The sequence below is a fragment of the Carassius auratus genome, chromosome 41, assembly GCF_003368295.1.
Source record: "Carassius auratus strain Wakin chromosome 41, ASM336829v1, whole genome shotgun sequence".
NCBI lineage: Eukaryota > Metazoa > Chordata > Actinopteri > Cypriniformes > Cyprinidae > Carassius > Carassius auratus.
Window position 1 is genome coordinate 13,940,023 of NC_039283.1, and position 17,383 is coordinate 13,957,405.

At 38.2% G+C, this 17,383-nt stretch overlaps 2 protein-coding genes across 2 annotated transcripts in view; both read left to right on the forward strand.

Annotated features, from left to right (window-relative positions):
- The first annotated feature begins 213 nt into the window (after nucleotides 1–213).
- LOC113060139 (caspase-2-like) lies at nucleotides 214–7,526 on the forward strand. The gene is given in 12 exon segments (XM_026228995.1): nucleotides 214–718; nucleotides 1,306–1,467; nucleotides 1,671–1,820; nucleotides 2,286–2,361; nucleotides 3,174–3,230; nucleotides 3,233–3,264; nucleotides 3,383–3,565; nucleotides 3,644–3,772; nucleotides 4,417–4,507; nucleotides 4,917–5,105; nucleotides 5,214–5,323; nucleotides 5,590–7,526. Coding segments are annotated over 11 exon segments (1,305 nt in total). The 5' UTR covers nucleotides 214–718; nucleotides 1,306–1,314; the 3' UTR covers nucleotides 5,725–7,526.
- Nucleotides 7,527–10,574: 3,048 nt separating this feature from the next.
- The window catches only part of LOC113060140 (chloride channel protein 1-like), a 28,658-nt gene continuing 21,849 nt past the window's right edge, over nucleotides 10,575–17,383 (forward strand). Inside the window, exon 1 of the mRNA XM_026228996.1 lies at nucleotides 10,575–11,504. Within this exon, the coding sequence (XP_026084781.1) occupies nucleotides 11,454–11,504 (51 nt within the window). The 5' untranslated portion in view covers nucleotides 10,575–11,453. The remainder of the gene's footprint in view (nucleotides 11,505–17,383) is intronic.

Below are 17,383 nucleotides of genomic sequence, written 5' to 3' on the forward strand. Positions count from 1 at the left end.
CGACACTTGTGCTGATAATTTTAAATCATGGAATCACTAAGTGAACTGTATTACTAAAAACGATGTATCAAGTTTCAAATTTCAAACGAGTGGATTAAACAGATTACCGCCCCTTTCGTGTGCGGACGGGGCTGCGATAGGTGTCTTATCACGTCAATCATCTTCTTAAAGAATGCCTATTGGCTGCCCAGCTCCATCATTACCCGCGGAAGTTTGTACAGGGTACTGTTGTAAAAAAAAAAAAAGAAAAAAAATTTCTGCACGATTTTTATCGTTCCGCATGTCGCCTCGAAAACGAAGACGAATGACGAAATAGAAAACGAATTTTAAAGGGTGAATTTTGCGTCGAGAACAACCTAGCTCGCATGAAGCGCTAGCAACTGACAGCTAACGTTAATAGTATTGTGTAGCTCGTTGTTAGTTTAGTTTCTTTTTTATCGGGCAACTTGATAAACAGCATAGGAAAGGATCAGAAAACTATTTTAGCTGCAATTTAGCAGCTAACCTGGTATTGTGATAAAGTTAGTGTCATCAGTATTTTAACTGACAGTTGTGTTTATTTTTGTTATGATTAGCATGCTAAGCTAGTTTGTAGCGCGAGCTGGCATTCATCATTTTGGATTTACATCTTTACCTCTAATAAACATCACCCTTCATACATCGGCATTATAGTGCCATTTACTGTCGTCTTCACACGGCAAGGGCTGTACCAAAACAGGTGAAGTGATCCTCGTATCTTTTGTGACTTTTAGAGAGTAGCAGATCACTGGAGGCATGAAGATCACCTTACCCTCCTCACCTGTGTGTGTGTTTATACTGAATGTTCTGACACAATGAACAGACCACTTTAAGCCCAAATTCAAAAGAAAAATGTAATAAATTATATTTATGAGTTAGTATGAAGTCAGCACAACAAATGTCTTAATACTTCATAAAATTATTAAATAATATTGTTTTACATTACAATAATCATGATCATGATACAGTGTATATACAAACACACACACACACACACACACACACATATATATATATATAGAGAGAGAGAGAGAGAGAGAGAGAGAGAGAGAGAGAGAAGTCTATAATATGAAATAAAAATGCATGAATTCAAATTCCATTTTTTGAAGTTATGGCATAAACACTTTTATTTGTGTGTAATTGTAAATTTTTATAATTGTTAGCTGTTATTTAAAATTAACAGTTTTTTGATTACAAAAATAAATACATAAATTGTATTTTATAAACTCTTACAATGGATGTGCTGTGTGACTGTTTTTCATTTTTTTTTCCCCTTTCTAAACTCAGAGGTTGATCATGCTGGGAGAATGTGGCATGAAAGAATGGGAGAGACGAGCGCTCATGAAGAACTCCGTCACAATTCTGCAGGACTTAGTGGTGGATGATCTGCTGATCCAGTGTCTACAACAAGATGGGATCCTTACAGAAAACATGGCAGAAGCCATTATGGCATGTTCAAGTATTAGTAGTAGCTTATTATTAGCTATGTGGGATAGATCCACATGGAATGTTTTATGTAGATAATGTCACCCATTTTCCAGTGAGTGGTGGCATTTATTTATTATTTATTTAAAATTGACAGTCTTAATAGGTTTGGAAAGCCTCATAAATAATGATTATTTTTAACCATGAGATAATTTGAATCCTTTCAGGCTAAACTGACATCCCAGGGCAAGAGTGGTCATTTGTTGCTTCTTTTGCCTAAACGTGGCCCTCAAGCTTTTAGCAGCTTCTGTGCTGCTCTTATGGCGACAGAGCAACAGCACCTCAGCAGACTGCTCATGGACTTCACAGGGAAATGCGTGAGTTGGTGCCTTCACTTCAGAATCACACCCAGTTAGACTGACTGGACAGGTTTCTATAAGAAAATAATGGTTGCAGTGAGGGACCAGAAAAGCCTTCTTTAGCAATGACAGCACATCTGATGAGAACCAAGGAGGCAGTGTTGACAGATGTGATGTATTGAAAGTTTGATATTGTTTTTGTCTTGTCCAAACTACAAAATTGTCATCAGTCTTATGACCATATGAAATCACTCCACGCACAGAGGTCAGAGCTGGGTCAGTGGAGTATTTTGCATCAGTTTACCACACCCAAACGACACTGACATTTTTTCGTTGTTGAAAGAATCAAACAGACAAGTTCAAACTCTCCTTTCCTTTGGAATAGTGGGTTATGACCTAACTATAAGTTTCTAGTCAGTGAATAAAAGTGATTTTGTGTGTGTGTGTGTGTGTGTGGGTTTTTTTTTTTTTTTTTTTCAACAGAAAAGCTTTTCAGAGCCTTTACGGTCTTGTCCAACTCAGGAATATGTTATACCAGTGAAAAGAGCCCGGACTCAAGGTAAACCCTTTAGTGTGCTTGTATTAATGTTTGTGTTTAAAGCACAAAGTATACTTCCGTTTTAAAATGAACATTTATTGAGCTGAGATAAACCTGGCTCTGTGCATACTATGCTAATGATGAGATCTATGTCATGCACACTCTATGCCAAATATTTGGTACTGTTGTACACATGAATACAGGACGTCTTATCAAAGTAGATTGTCAAATAAATTATTCTATCTATGACCAGTGATCGATTCCCTGGAGGTTTGCATGTTCATTTTTTTCTACGTGACAGCAAGCTTCATGCTACCAAGAGCTGGAGCTGCTTTTCTCTGAACAGTTATTACGTAAAATACACAGGCGAATTTTGTATGTAATTTTTATGCAACATTTCTAAGTTTAGTATAAGTTTTTCATTTAATAATTTATTGTTTCAGGTTTAGCTCAATTGCCAATCAAACATATTTAAACATACAGTACAGACCAAAAGTTTGGACACACCTTCTCATTCAAAGAGTTTTCTTTATTTTCTTTATAAACCATCTGGATTGGGTTCAGGTCCGGTGACTGTTCAAGCCAGGTCATCTGGCGCAGCACCCCATCACTCTCCTTCTTGGTCAAATAGCCCTTGATGCCTTCAGTGTGACTCTACAATTTTCATAGTCATGAAAATAAAGAAACTCTTTGAATGAGACGGTGTGTCCAAACTTTTGGTCTGTACTGTATGTGTTACGGAAGAAAGAGTAATATATTAAGGAAAATTGTTATGTGATATGAGCCTAATATTTTTGAGCTAATAAGGTTGTCTGTGTGTGTGTGTGTTTTAGAGTCCATGGAGATGTGTTTGGACGCTGACTCTCCTGTGACCACAGCTGTTGTTCCCTGCACCCAGAATTTTACCAGTCCCATAGATCACAGGTATAAGGACTCAACTCTATTCCTTTGCATACTCACAGACAAAACCCCATTTTATTTGCAAATATTTATGCTATGTTAGCACGGTGTGTAACCTCTAAACAAATGTCTTTCCTTTCAGGCGTACTCGATGCGCTCCTGCCCGCGAGGACTGGCTCTGGTGCTGAGTAACGTGAGGTTTGACTCAAACACTGACACTGATTTAGGCGTCCGAAGGGGAGGAGAAGTGGATGAGGAGACGCTGAGGAGACTCTTTATGGAGCTGGATTTCACAGTCAGCCTTCACAAAGACCTAACGGCGGATGTGAGCTAGACGTGCTGCGGAGTCGGACTGCCCTGCAAAGCAAAGTCAATTATTAAGTCTTTGATTGGTGTTTTTCAGGCAATGCGCAGGTATCTAGAAGAGTTTGCCCAGCAGAAGGAGCATGCAGAGTATGACTGCACTGTTGTGTGTTTACTGTCACATGGAGTTGAGGGATCTGTCTACGGCACTGATGGACAGCTGCTGCAGGTGCACTTGATTTTAATACCACTAGTTATTGAAGAACGATATCCATTTCACGTGTTTTTCTTTTTTTAATCAATACTGATACGGATTCTTAAATCGTAAGAGAAAGCTTTTAGTCGATGCTGTTTTCTGTTGATGCATGAAGTTCACTAAACATTATTTGTAGCTCACCTGCAATCAAATAAGCTTTGTACTTTGTTACTCTTAATATGAAATACTGTCACATTTAAAATGTTCATTATTATAGAAATTTAAATTTTATCATCATAGGCAAACAATAAATGATGCTTTTTTAACTTGGCGTAACAGATTGCTGTAACTGATCATCTTTTGCGTTTTAATGTCAGTCATGGCACGAAATAAACCTGATTAACCATCAGAATCTCTGTTGAAACAGTACAACTCACTGAAATGTATCATACTCATAATTGATTAGTCAGTGTTTTAAACATGGAAAGACATCTGACAGCTTGTGAACAAATATCACATTACATTTATCTCAGGAAAATCATTAAATGTCCATAAACTGGATAATCGGCTAGAAAAACAACTGTAGACAAGAGCGTTATCCTAAATACATGCATTATATTACATATTTATTATATGTATTATTTATATTTTCCGTATTATATCTCTCCTTCTCTCAGTTGGACTGGGTGTTCAAGATTTTTGATAACGCCCACTGCCCTCCACTCCAGAATAAGCCAAAGATGTTCTTCATTCAGGCTTGTCGAGGAGGTGAGTTAATGAGTTACCTTATATATATATATATATATATATATATATATATATATATATATATATATATATATATATGTATGTATGTATGTATGTGTATATATGTATGTGTATATATATATATATATATATATATATATATATATATATATATATATATAAGCATATTGTATGGAAATGTGCTTGTTTTAATTAATTGAAGAATTGGTTTTATTCAGCTAGAGCATTTAAATAGGTTTTAATAAAGTAATTTTTTTTTTTCAAAAATAGGTTTTAAACTTTTATTATTATTATCATTTATATACTTATTGTATTTTTAATTGGCAATGAAATATAAAATAGCCATGGAAGCTAGCATTGCTTTAAATCACTAAAAAAACAAGCAAACAGACATTTGTTTCTATTTCAGAGGAAATGGACAACGGCGTGGACCAGTTGGATGGGCAGGAACAGACTCAGTCTCCAGGCTGTGAACAGAGGGATGCTGGCAGAGAGGGGGAGAGAGACGACGAAGAGAGAGAGGAGATAGACAGAGAGAGACTGAGAGTCAAACTGCCCCAGAGATCCGACATGATCTGCGGCTTTGCTACCCTCAAAGGTTTCAGTGTGTACACCTTGTTGTATCTACATCTTATTTTATTACCTTTCGTCATGACATATGTCACAGGCTGTGCAGATTGCTGATGCTTTGTGTTTTGTTTTTTAGGCACTGCTGCGATGAGAAACACCAAGAAAGGGTCCTGGTTCATCCAGGAACTGAACACCACAATCAGACAGAGAGCCAGCGACACACACCTGGCAGACATACTTGTGCAGGTAAACTTTTTAGTCCATATTTTGAATGCACTGATTTATGGCCATTGATGGTTTCCAAACAATGTTAGCATTTTATGTTTTGTACCTGCCAATTTGATATTTAATTCAGTTGATGGCCATTCAGAATCATATTTTAATGTTTTATAAATAACAACTTGGATGCCTGATACATATGAAATAAAATCCATATATTTTTTGCATGTAAAATATGATAAAGTATGCTTTATAGGGTTAAAATGTATTTTGCTTTCTGTTGTTCTCTAAAGGTGAACAATCAGATTAAAAGCAGAGAGGGATACGCTCCTGGTTCAGCCCATCATCGCTGTAAAGAGATGTCAGAGTTCACCAGTTCCCTCTGTAAAGACCTCTACCTCTTCCCTAAGTACTACCCCAACAACTAGACACACACACATACACACACATTCCCAAGGCATAAAGCACATGCAGAACACACTGCCCTAGGAAGTGATATTGATGCAGTAGCAGTAGCTCAGCGCTCCCGTGTGTGTGTGTGTGCGTGTGTACATCCATCACCTGCTGCAAGCTCAGCACACAACACACAGAGTCATGTAAATCTACTTACACCCGTTCAGATGTGTCATCTGTTTCACATTCCCCAGCACAATGACAGGCTCATAGGATGTGTGTTATGTACAGTGGATTTGCCAAGATGGATCAGATTCTGTGTTTTTATCTTCTTGGGTGCACTTAGAAAATGCATGATCAAAAGCATTCTCCATTTATTCCTATTTTTTTGACCATTGAAATATGCTAAGGAAAGGGTAAAGATGCCATTTGTGAGTATATGTGAAAAAAATCCATTTGTTTTCCTGATTTATAGCGGGAAATGGGGGTTAAAAATAAGCAATTTGTATTACTTTTTTATTATTTGTTTATTGAGCAGATGTATACAATTTGCCACAGAATTAGCCTTTTTTAACCAAAGCCAACATTTTATCAGTCTTTTGATTTTTTTTTTAATCTATTTGTTTTCATTCTTTTTTGTAAATTTTTTTCTCAGTAATTCATTTTCTGTATGTTCTGCAATTGTGGAGCCTTTTTAAAGCCAGCCTGAAATCTTGTTGGTACGTTCAGAGCAGCTTAATGATACACCCCTCATCATCTGTCACACATACAGTACACGGTTGTATGCATAGACATGCATAGTAACATTGTGCCAGTACCATACTAAACTCCTCCATAGTACCATTTCACTTATTAGATTGGAGCAGAGCAGATCTGCTCTTACTTTATCTTTTAACGTTCTCTTTAAGTACTGTGGCATGACATCTGTCCATTTTCTTTAGTTTAGCCTGTGTGGACCATGGAAGCTTTTTTTACATTTTGATAGGGCTTCCTGACTCAAGTTAAAAGTTAAACTGTTTATCCATTTTGCTTAGCATATAATAGTTATTTTTTAAATCATTACTAAGATGCATATCATAACACTTGATCGTTCTCCAGACATTTGTGAATTTCCAGGTGCATTCCAAATGGTGTTTCCACTCGTTTATATGTCCTTCTAACAAGTTTTGTAATTATTCCTGTGCATATGCGTGTTTCTCTTACTTTTGCACATTTCTTTACACTACAAACATTCTGTGTCGTATTGAATGTACACTATGGAGACTCAAAGTATGCTGTCTTAAAGAAAAGCCTGCAGGTGGCGGTAGAGAGCTTTTGCCCATTTTATCAGCTCCCTTTTGTCATTTAGGGCTTCCAGGATTTAGACACACAGTCTTCCTGCTCTGCACACACAACGTTATTCCTCCTGGGGATATAGACTGTAAATTTAAGCTGTTTTCCATGTGTGTATGCATCTTCTTGATCCACTAGGCATGACCTTTAGGTTAATGGTTGCAACCTTTGACCTTTTGACACTGCCATGGCATGCCTCAAACTTTCTTCTTCATTCCACACTCGTCACCTTTACCATAGGTTATCACTCAAGAGGTTAGAATGGTTTATCTAGATATACACCGTTCATGCTGATATTGGAATCAAACAACTGTTGCTTTTTTGGTTTTATTTTGGTATTTTTACTAAAAAGCTTCTTTTGAACTGGTAGAATAATATGGGCATACTGTAGTTTCATTTCAACCGAACATTAAAAGTGTAAAAATAAGGGTCTTGTGCAGAACTAATATATAAACTTATATACGTCTTTTCTAATGTAAACAGTGCCATGATTTAGAAAAAAAAAATGTATGTATATATATATATATATATATATATATATATATATATATATATATATATATATGACTGGTTGTTTTGATGAAATACTAGAAGTTATTTTCATTAGTCAAATGTTGTTTCAAAATGAAAAATACACTTGTGTCAATTTCATACTCACAGTTGTACTGTACTGTGTAAGTATTTCTTTTATGCTGCAGTCGTTCCATTGAGTGAATGCCAGCACATTGATGTTCTCCAGAACCATTCTAACATGAGAGGAAAGATGATCATTTTAAACAACTACTCTAACAGTATTCATGCATTTTAATCAATGTTTCTCAGGCTGTGTTCACCTGGTTTTGAATGTGTGTTCAGAATTGTAATGGTGAAAGCGTTGTGACACTGAGCGCTACAGGTTCAAGTCGTGGTAACAAATGGTTAAAAATTCCCCTGTGAAAGTATTAAAACCCAAAATGGACATAGATGCATATAATAGAATCCAGTTTAGTCCTTACCAGCCTGACTGTGCCAGATGAGTGCCTAGCAAGCTTGATATTAAATGGTTAATTCACTGCCCTTGTCATCTGTACTAACCAGCTCTGAAGGGTGCTTTAAATAAACTATAGGGAAATTTTCAATTTTGTATTTTTGTAACGCAAAAGCTTCCATGTAATAAAGAAATACTGTTCAAAAAACCATTGACTTGTGCTGTGGATTTCTTTCTGTAGTTGTTTGCAAGGATAAATGTATCTATTGTAGTGTGTTTGTGTTGGAGTGTATTGTCTGGTTGTGGTTGGTTATAATCGAGTGTCATAACCATGTTGGATGTTATATTCTGTATTGAGTTGTTTAGTATTCGGTGTCTCTCACTCCCTCTCCCTCTCTGTTTTTCAGAGTTGTCCTCGGCTTCCGTGGTGATGCATTTTTATCCGTGTGCTCGGGTTTCTCTGTCCTGCCGTGGCTGCAGGAACGGCCGTCATTGTACCGATCCCGTAACACTTACCCATCTGACCTATTAGCGTGACTCCAGCACTGAAGCCTTGGCCGCAAGGCCCAGATGGTATGTATATAAACGCGTGGAGGATTACTTTAATCACTTTATTTATTTTTAAGCTTTATTTAGTCGTCCACCGAGACGTTTTTCCAGGTATATCCCGGCCAATCGATTGGCAGGCCAAGTTGTGATATAAAAGGCGACGACCTACACAATGAATTTCAGATCCACTTGAAGTCACGAAGGATTGTGTATGAGGTTTTGCTCTGTGAGGTTTAGCATGTCAGATCAGCAGATGCTTCACCAGGACGTCTCTCTAGGGTAATTCCTCTAAACATTTTGGACTCTAGAAGCCATGAGTTGGCGGAGAGTTTACATATTCATCAGCCCGTTAATCAGAGAAGAGGTTGAATCACGGCATGAGTGAGATGTATTTTAAGACTGTGCGGGGCATCTGAGTTTCCTCGCTGCTGCATTGACACTGTTGTATTGGGTCATGTTGCCCACCCTCTAGCTCCTTCCAAAACGCATGCTCACTCATCATGTTACACGGGTGCCCCCGAGGGGGTGGTGTCCTGTCAAAAAAAAAAAACACCCGTGCTCGCCAGAAGGAACAAAAACAAGAAGAGGTGGAAGTAAACGGAAATCCAGCTGGGAGGGGCTCAGACACAGATAGATGGGGAGGCATGTTGCTGCTAGTAACGGCTGAGAGTGGGGATGTCTTTAATGTGAGGTGAGGCGACGATTAAGAAAAGACAAGCAAATCTGGACCTGTATTATCTATTTAACACAAAACACATGTACGCTCGTTTGGATTCATCTCTCTCCGCCAGCTCTCGGTTTGAGTATTCTGAGTTTTTACTAACTACACTACGCTTTATGGTTACTTTTTAAAAACAGTTTTCTTGCCCAATTCATAAAGTTGATCCTTATTTATTTCCTATATCCTGACAGTGCTTGTTCTAGTGTTTGGATTATATGTTTGTATTAAAGAGTGTGTAGATAAAATGAGTGGTCCCCTAACAAGAATTTACCATACAACCATAGTTTCCTCTACAATAACATAGATGCAGGTTATTGTTAACATTGCAAAAAAATGTGTGTGTGTGTGTGTGGGTGTGTGTGTGTGTGTGTGTGTGTGTGTGTGTGTATGTATACAGTACAGACCGAAAGTTTGGACACACCTTCTCATTCAGAGAGTTTTCTTTATTTTCATGACTATGAAAATTGTAGAGTCACACTGAAGGCATCAAAACTATGAATTAACACATGTGGAATTATATATGGAATTATATACATAACAAAAAACTGAAAATATGTCATATTCTAGGTTCTTCAAAGTAGCCAGCTTTTGCTCTGATTACTGCTTTGCACACTTTTGTAATTCTCTTGATGAGCTTAAAGACGTAGTCACCTGAAATGGTCTTCCAACAGTCTTGAAGGAGTTCCCCGAGAGATGCTTAGCACTTGTTGGTCATTTTGCCTTCTGTCTGTGTTCCAGCTCACCCCTAAACCTTTGGTCTGTACTGTATATATATATATATATATATATATATATATATATATATATATATATATATATATATATATATATATATATATATATATACATATATATATATATATGTTTGTGTGTGTGTGTGTGTGTGTGTGTGTAGATATAGATTTTTTTTAGCTCTAAAGTCATTTATCAGGTAGAAATAATCTTCGAATTTGAAATGTAAAAATATTTATACATTTTATGGTAAGGTTTTGCTTTTTAACTTTAGTTTACATTGCTTAAATATGAGTTAAAAGTCAAATATTTCTGAAGCTTATTCATGTTCGTTAATGGTAATTTCAACATTTATTAATACATTATTAAAACTTAAAGTTGTATATGTTAATATTACTTAATAGAGCAGGGAGCAGTTGTATTTTTATTAATAACTAACATTAACAACGATTAATAAATAGTGTACCAAATGTGTTGCTCATTGATAAAGTGTTCATAATAGGGACCAAATTGTGAAGTGTTACCAATATTTTTAATATTACATATTAATATTAATAACTTTTCTGTTATTCAAGTAATTTTCAAACTTTACCCAAAGAGATTTATAGAAATATCAGGCAATTTCAAAGGTGTGATTTCTGAGCAGGAAAGGTTTAAAAAGAAATAAAAACAATAAAATTTATAAAAAAAATTAATTGTTAAGAAATTGTGGGAACCCAGAATATTAGAAGTTTTCCAGAATATTTCAGTCATTCTGAATAGAATTAAAATTAGTTTACAGTATACATTTTTCAATGTTTTTATGATCATTGAACATGTCATGTAAAACAAAAACAAAACAAAAAAAGAGTTTTAAAATAGTGATTTTAGGCCCTGGGATTTTTTATAAGATTAATAAAACATTAACATATCTTGGAGATTAATTGATATAAAAAAAAGAGTATTGCTCTTTGTGAGTACAAACTTTAGAAAATAATTTAAAATATTGATCCCATACTCTAGGATTGGAATAATTCTGGAAGCTCATATCTCAAAATGATTAAGAACCCTGACCTTTGTGTAACCAGCTTGCTTCAAACTAGCCAATACCAAGTATTGTAAAGATACAATGGTAATGTCTTGTAAGAGTGAATATCTGCATGTTTGTGACGTGTTTGCATTCTCTGCGCCTTCATAAGTGTTGTTGTTGCAGTGTATTACAGGTAGGCCGACACTGACAGTTTGTGGATGGCGTGTTCCAGTGTATCTAATTGAAGAATCCCTCGTCTCAGCATTTTTCTCGCAAGTGTGTGTTGCGGGTGCTGTAACATAAGAGTGAGGCAGCGTGTGTATGTCGCGCTTTGAGCAGGGTGGTATGTGTAACTGAATAAACGGGTAAGAGTCGGTGAGTGTATGTGTTTCATATGCTGTAACACAGGAGTGAGACTGCGTGTGTTTATTTTTGGCTCAGTGCGAGCGTGTCGATGGCTGCCGATGCGTCGCAAAGGAAAGCTCTGAGATACCAGCAAACCCTGGTCAGTCACTGTCTTTCTGTGCCTCTTTCTCTCTCCCGTTGTTTTGTTGTCTTACTCCGATGCGTTTCGCTGGCTTGCTTTTGGTGGTTGGCTTGCTGAGGTTTGTCGAGGACAGTCTGGTCTGTTCTAACCTAGAAACGCTTGTCTGACCAATTTATGAGACTTTAAATAAAGGGTCTCAAAGTCTTTCACTTCACTAGCCTAAGCTTTAATTGATTTTCCATTCTATTCTTAGTGGCGACACACATGGAGCTCACTGGGTTGTTCTAGCACAACTCATGAATAGGTATGAGAATTGTCGTAACTTATGTCAACACCCTGCTGATTAAAGACAGTTTGTCTCGTAAACTTCCATAAGAGCCAATGCTGTAGATTTGTGATTCTTATCAGATGCTTATTGGGAGAAAACCATGTTTGCATGCTCTGCTTTCCACCTTCGGTATGCTTATAGCTTCCCGTTGCAGAATTTTCTGTCCAAAATCAGTTTACTGGCCTCATTTGGAGTGGAAAGTGTCTCAGGTTTCTGAAGGTTCTGTAAAACACCTCAAATGCCTTTGAGGATTGTTTGCAATGTCGTAGACTTGCTGAACTAAGCAGATGTGTGGACCAAACCTTGTGATTTGTGCGTATCCGTGCTAACCTACGCACTCCATCTCTGCTGCTATATGCTTGCAGAAACCTGAGCATGCAGGTTAAATATACACCTAGCTCTCTCCGTCGGGCTTCCTTCGATGGCCGAGAGGAACGTATGGTTAGCTGGTCAGGTGCATTGAGCTATTTGTTTGAGTTTGGTTCTTTTAGACAGCTTAATGGGAATGACTGAGGATTGTAATAAATTAAAAGGAAATGGATTGAACACAAAAGGTCAAGTGCCAAAAGAAAGCGCGAGAGAACAGTCGTAAATTATGGTGTGTGAGAAATTGAGACGAGCGTCACTTCTTTAGCAGTCAGTTTTGCACTGTCACAAGTCATTAAGTTCTCACTCACAAGCTCCCCTCAACTGTCCATTTCTCCACCTGTCTTCCTCTCATCTCTCGCTCGTGAGTTCCCACATCGATTTTCCTCTCCTGCCGCACAATATTGGAAGCAGTATTGTGTCTGCAGGACACAAAAGAAGATAGTTTGAAGAATTTTGTTAACCACACAATTTTGGTTATCATTTTGGTTGCACTTTTTATTGCAGTTCATGTACTTACAGTGTAATTACCTAAGAAAGTTCTGGGTAATATAAAGTAACGACAGATAAATTCATTCTAGATGTAGTGGTAGATTTTCAGTTAGTGTCTAGTTATAATTGTTATAATAAATACATGTTGTACAGGAAATTATGACATTAATGTTTATTTATTTTGGGCGAACTATCCATTTTATGAGGCAACGAAGGCATAGTACACCCAGAATGAAAAGCTTTCATCTGTGGAGTCAACAAGACATTGGACACCTTTGATTTTCATAATGTGGATAAAAAAATACATACATGTTTTACAAAAGAAAGTACATCATATAGGTGTGGAATAAATAATGGTGAGTACATTTTTGTGCAAACGACCCCTAAAAATGCTGAATGGTTCCCGTGAGGGTCAGGTTTAGAGTGATGGAAATTATAATGTGCTTGGTGTGAAACAAAAGAAGTCAATGGAAAGTTTCCACCACTATGGAAAAACTAATGATAGTGATAGCATTTATGGTATTGGATGGCTGATGTATTGGTTTACAGCAGTGTTTGCTTATACTAATGTTGAACAGCACTGCATGTTGTTTTTAATGGTCACAATTAAGTGATTTCACTTCCAGGTCGGGCAGCTGCTGATGACCTCTTCTTTAGCACAGAGGCCTCTGGGAGTCTGACTGCTGAAAGATAGCAATGAACAGACTGAGAGGGAATTAGAGAGAGGGGTGCAAGTGTGCAGGAGATAAAAGGGTTGTTGCATTTGAACTTTCACTTCATTATTGGGGAAAAATGGAAATAATAATGTTTTGATGATGAATTAGCATATTCCTTAGGTCTTTCAAACTGCAGACTACAGACTACTGAAATATCAAAAGTCAAAAAAGTTTGTTTACCAACTCTTTTTTTGTATTACATTCGACGATGAATGTAATGATGCAAAAAACTAGTTCACATCCAGTTACCTGCAGTGGACTTCAGCTGACCGCCAGACAGGATTAGGAAGCCACAGTCCTGTGAATTAACAGTTGCTGACAGCCCACTGTCAACCACAGTCTATAATGCACTGCATTATGGATAATGTGGTTTACTTGGGTGTTAACCTACAGGACACCCCCATAAGGCATATACAGTTACTAATATCTGAATATCTTGTGGAGGTTAAAATGAGAATGAGACAAGAAACATGGGTACATAGCAGATAAAAAAGAAGATAGGAAACAGACTGACAGGGTAAAAAGAACACAATGATAAGTGAAACCATCGAACACTTTTGAGACTGTTCTGAATTTTGACCAGATTATAATATTTATAATAACATTATAATATTAGCATTTTTTCTCGACACAAACATTTTGGTAACTTGCTATACTAGACAGAATTTTATTAACTGGGACTAATGGATGTTGATAATGTTCTATTTTATAACTTGGGATCCTTGGGATGAAGGACAGTCAATATTTTTTATTTTATTATTAGAATTTCTTTTCTTTTTTTAATTTTTGTAGTAGTATTTATGTTTAACGTTACTGCTAAAAAGAAGAGCAACACTTATGTGAGTTTAGTTGCTCATTATGTTGACTACTAATACGAACTAAATAAATATGTCAACATAATTGCATTTTAATTATTCATGTAATATTTTATAATTTTAATATAGTTTAATATTAATATAATTACATTGATATTAAGTTTATGTGTATGTTTATATTTTTTATGATATAAAAATGTATGATATTATGTCTTTCTTGCTCTACTGGTCAGTCTGTCAGTAAATGGGTCAGACTGAATTAGTATACTTACACATTACCAGAATTAGTGTACTGACTTTAGAAAAATTAAGAGGTAATAGCAGAAACAACCTTCAGTCTGTTCTCTGTCTGACACAAGCTCTGGTATCTTATTATGATAATTGAATAAATGAGAAAATAATTAAAAGTTGTCTTACTCTGTCAGGATTATAGACTGTTTTGTGTTGTGTTTTTGTTCCCCACGTGCTCGTTACCCAGATTTTCCATTGTTTCCTGCCCATATATGGTGTTCCTGGTCTCGTTTTGTCTAATTGGTTACCTGTGTACCCCCCAATGCTCCTCATTATTGCCTCATTAAGTCATGTATTTAGTTCCAGTCTGTGCGTTCCTCCTCCTTTGGATTTACCCTGTGTATTGAATGTATTAAACAACAGTTTTATTTATCCATGGCTCCTTCATTCCTTCCGGCAGCATGTTTTCACAGAAGACCTGACCAAAACAGTGTTATTTGCGTGTTTCCCCCTGTTTTTGTTTTTCCGTGTTATTTTACAGTGTTTTTTTTTCTGTTTTCCCTGTGTTCCTATGGATCCCCTTGCCTAGAAGTTTACCTCCCTTGCCCAAGAGGACCTTTCCCTTTTGGAGTATGTGGTTGAGGTCAGTCAGCTTGCTGTTTTAATAGCACTCGACTGAGCTGGAGGGAAGCCATTATCCGGTGTCTGAAGAGTGACTGCCCCCGATCCGGAACGCAGCCAGACCCAGATCCCAGCCCACCATCTCCCTATTGTGGGCGCATGGCCAGAACCCATCACGACCTCCGAGCTGTCGTCTAAGGATGTGACAGAGCTGAGGATCCACCATGGAGCCAGAGCCTCACGGATCATCAGACCAGGTGTTAGAGCTGACTATAGCGCTTGCCATGAGAGAGAAAACCATGGCCAGAGAGAGTGTGGAGAGGAGCTCAGCCCCCTGTGCCGTGGCTGAGGGTGAGCTGAAAATGGATTTGGGATAATGCAAAGCGGAGGAAAACATAATTGACTTGTTTACCGACCTGCCCCATTTCCTTCCTCTGTCGGTGAACTCTGTCCCTCCCATTCCTGAGTTTAGCCTGTTCCCATGTCTAGCCAAGAGAAATGTCCTGTTCCCATGTCTTGCCAAGAGAAAGTTCCTGTTCCCATTTCTAGCCCAGAGAAGGCTCCTGTTCAAACGTCCAGCCTTGAGAGGGAGGGTTCCTGGTCCTAAGTTAAGCCCAGAGGCTCACAAATGCCTCTGCCCACCCACCCTTTCCTGCCTCCTCCACCACTGTCATCTGGCAGCCCCTCTGCTCGCCCTCAGCCCAACATCAACACGATGTGAGCTCCATCGGTCTGCCATCCTCCATCATCACAGTGGCTGCAGGATCCATTGACTCTGCCTCCAGCCTCTGAGACCTAGACTTTGCCTTGGCCATTTGACCCAGCAGCTCCACCATGTCTCCTAGCTCCGTCCTCTCCGCCGTGGCCCATCAATCCACTGGTTCCACCAGACTCCCTTGTCCCTTCGGCTCTGCATTGGTCTGTCATTGATCATCGGTTGCCCCGGGACTCCACTCCTCCAGCTCTGCCTTATCCCTCTGGCTCTGTCAGGCTTCTCCATCCCCTTGGTTCCACCTCAGTCCTCTGTGGCTCCAGCTCCTTCGCAGCCATTCAGATCCATGCCTCTGTGTCATTTGCCCCTATAATCTGCTCTGCTTCGGTCCTCCGGATTATCCCCGTCGTCCTGGCTCATTGGCTCTCCCTTGCTGCCTCTGGCTTCTTCGCCACCTTCTTCGCTGCCAGGATTGGCCCCCTGGAGTCGTCTGCCCTTTCACCTCCATGGCTCCTCCATCCGTCAGCTCTACCGTGGGCCAACATCATGGCTGTGGCCTGGGTCCAACCTGGCACCATATGCTCCAAGTCCCTACTCCCTGGCTCCTTCCTCCATCTGGTTCATGTTGTCTCCCTCCACCTGTTCCTCTCTGCTCCACCATGGCTTCCTGAGCTCCCTGATCCACCTTGGAGGCCTTTGATGTCCCGGTCCTGCACCCGCCCCTTTTCTCAGTGGAGTTATCACGGCGAGGGACATGCTTTCCAGGAGGGAGGGGGGTGCTTATAGACAGGATTATAGACTGTTTTGTGTTGTGTTTTCCCTCCACATGTGCCCAGTTTCTCCCTTGTTTCCTGCCCATATATGGTGTTCCTGTCTCGTTTTGTCTAATTAGTTAACTGTGTTCCTCCCAATGTCCCTCGTTATTGTCTCGTTAAGTCATGTATTTCCAGTGCATTCCTCCTTTGTCAGGTCTTCTAGTTGTGTATGTGTGTCTTCCCTCCCTTTCTGTGGATTTACCCTGTGTTTTAGATTTAATAAATGACAGTTTTGTTTATTCATGGGTCCTTCGTTCCTTATGGTAGCGTATCATGACACTCTCGGGGTGTTTGTTAAATTATTGGTCAATCAAGAGTATTTGGGTGTATGAGCCAATATTAAAGTGTAGTGTATAAATGTTGTTGTATAGCTGGATGTCTCATAGTGTGAAATGCTCTGTGGAAGAATGCAAAATCTCCAATATACAGTATGTTCAAGACTGCAGCTACACAAGGTAGGTTTGCATTCGTCTCTATATTGAATGCGTGTCATAAAATTTAGCATTCTTGTTCACTTTCATTCAAATTCTAAATTAATTCTAAATATAATTAAGTCATTAACAGTAATGAACATTAATAATCATATGTAACTGTATATGCCAATGTATATTACACATAATTACAGACAATAACTTGCGTACACAAAAGCATATACATAAATATATACATATGTGTGTGTATAAATTATATATGTGTGTGTGTGTGTTCACTTAGTCAGTTACTTGTATCTGCTTATTTAATGTACTGTCCTTTTTTCATACCATTAGTAAATAATCCTTTTTACAGACTACTGGCCTACTG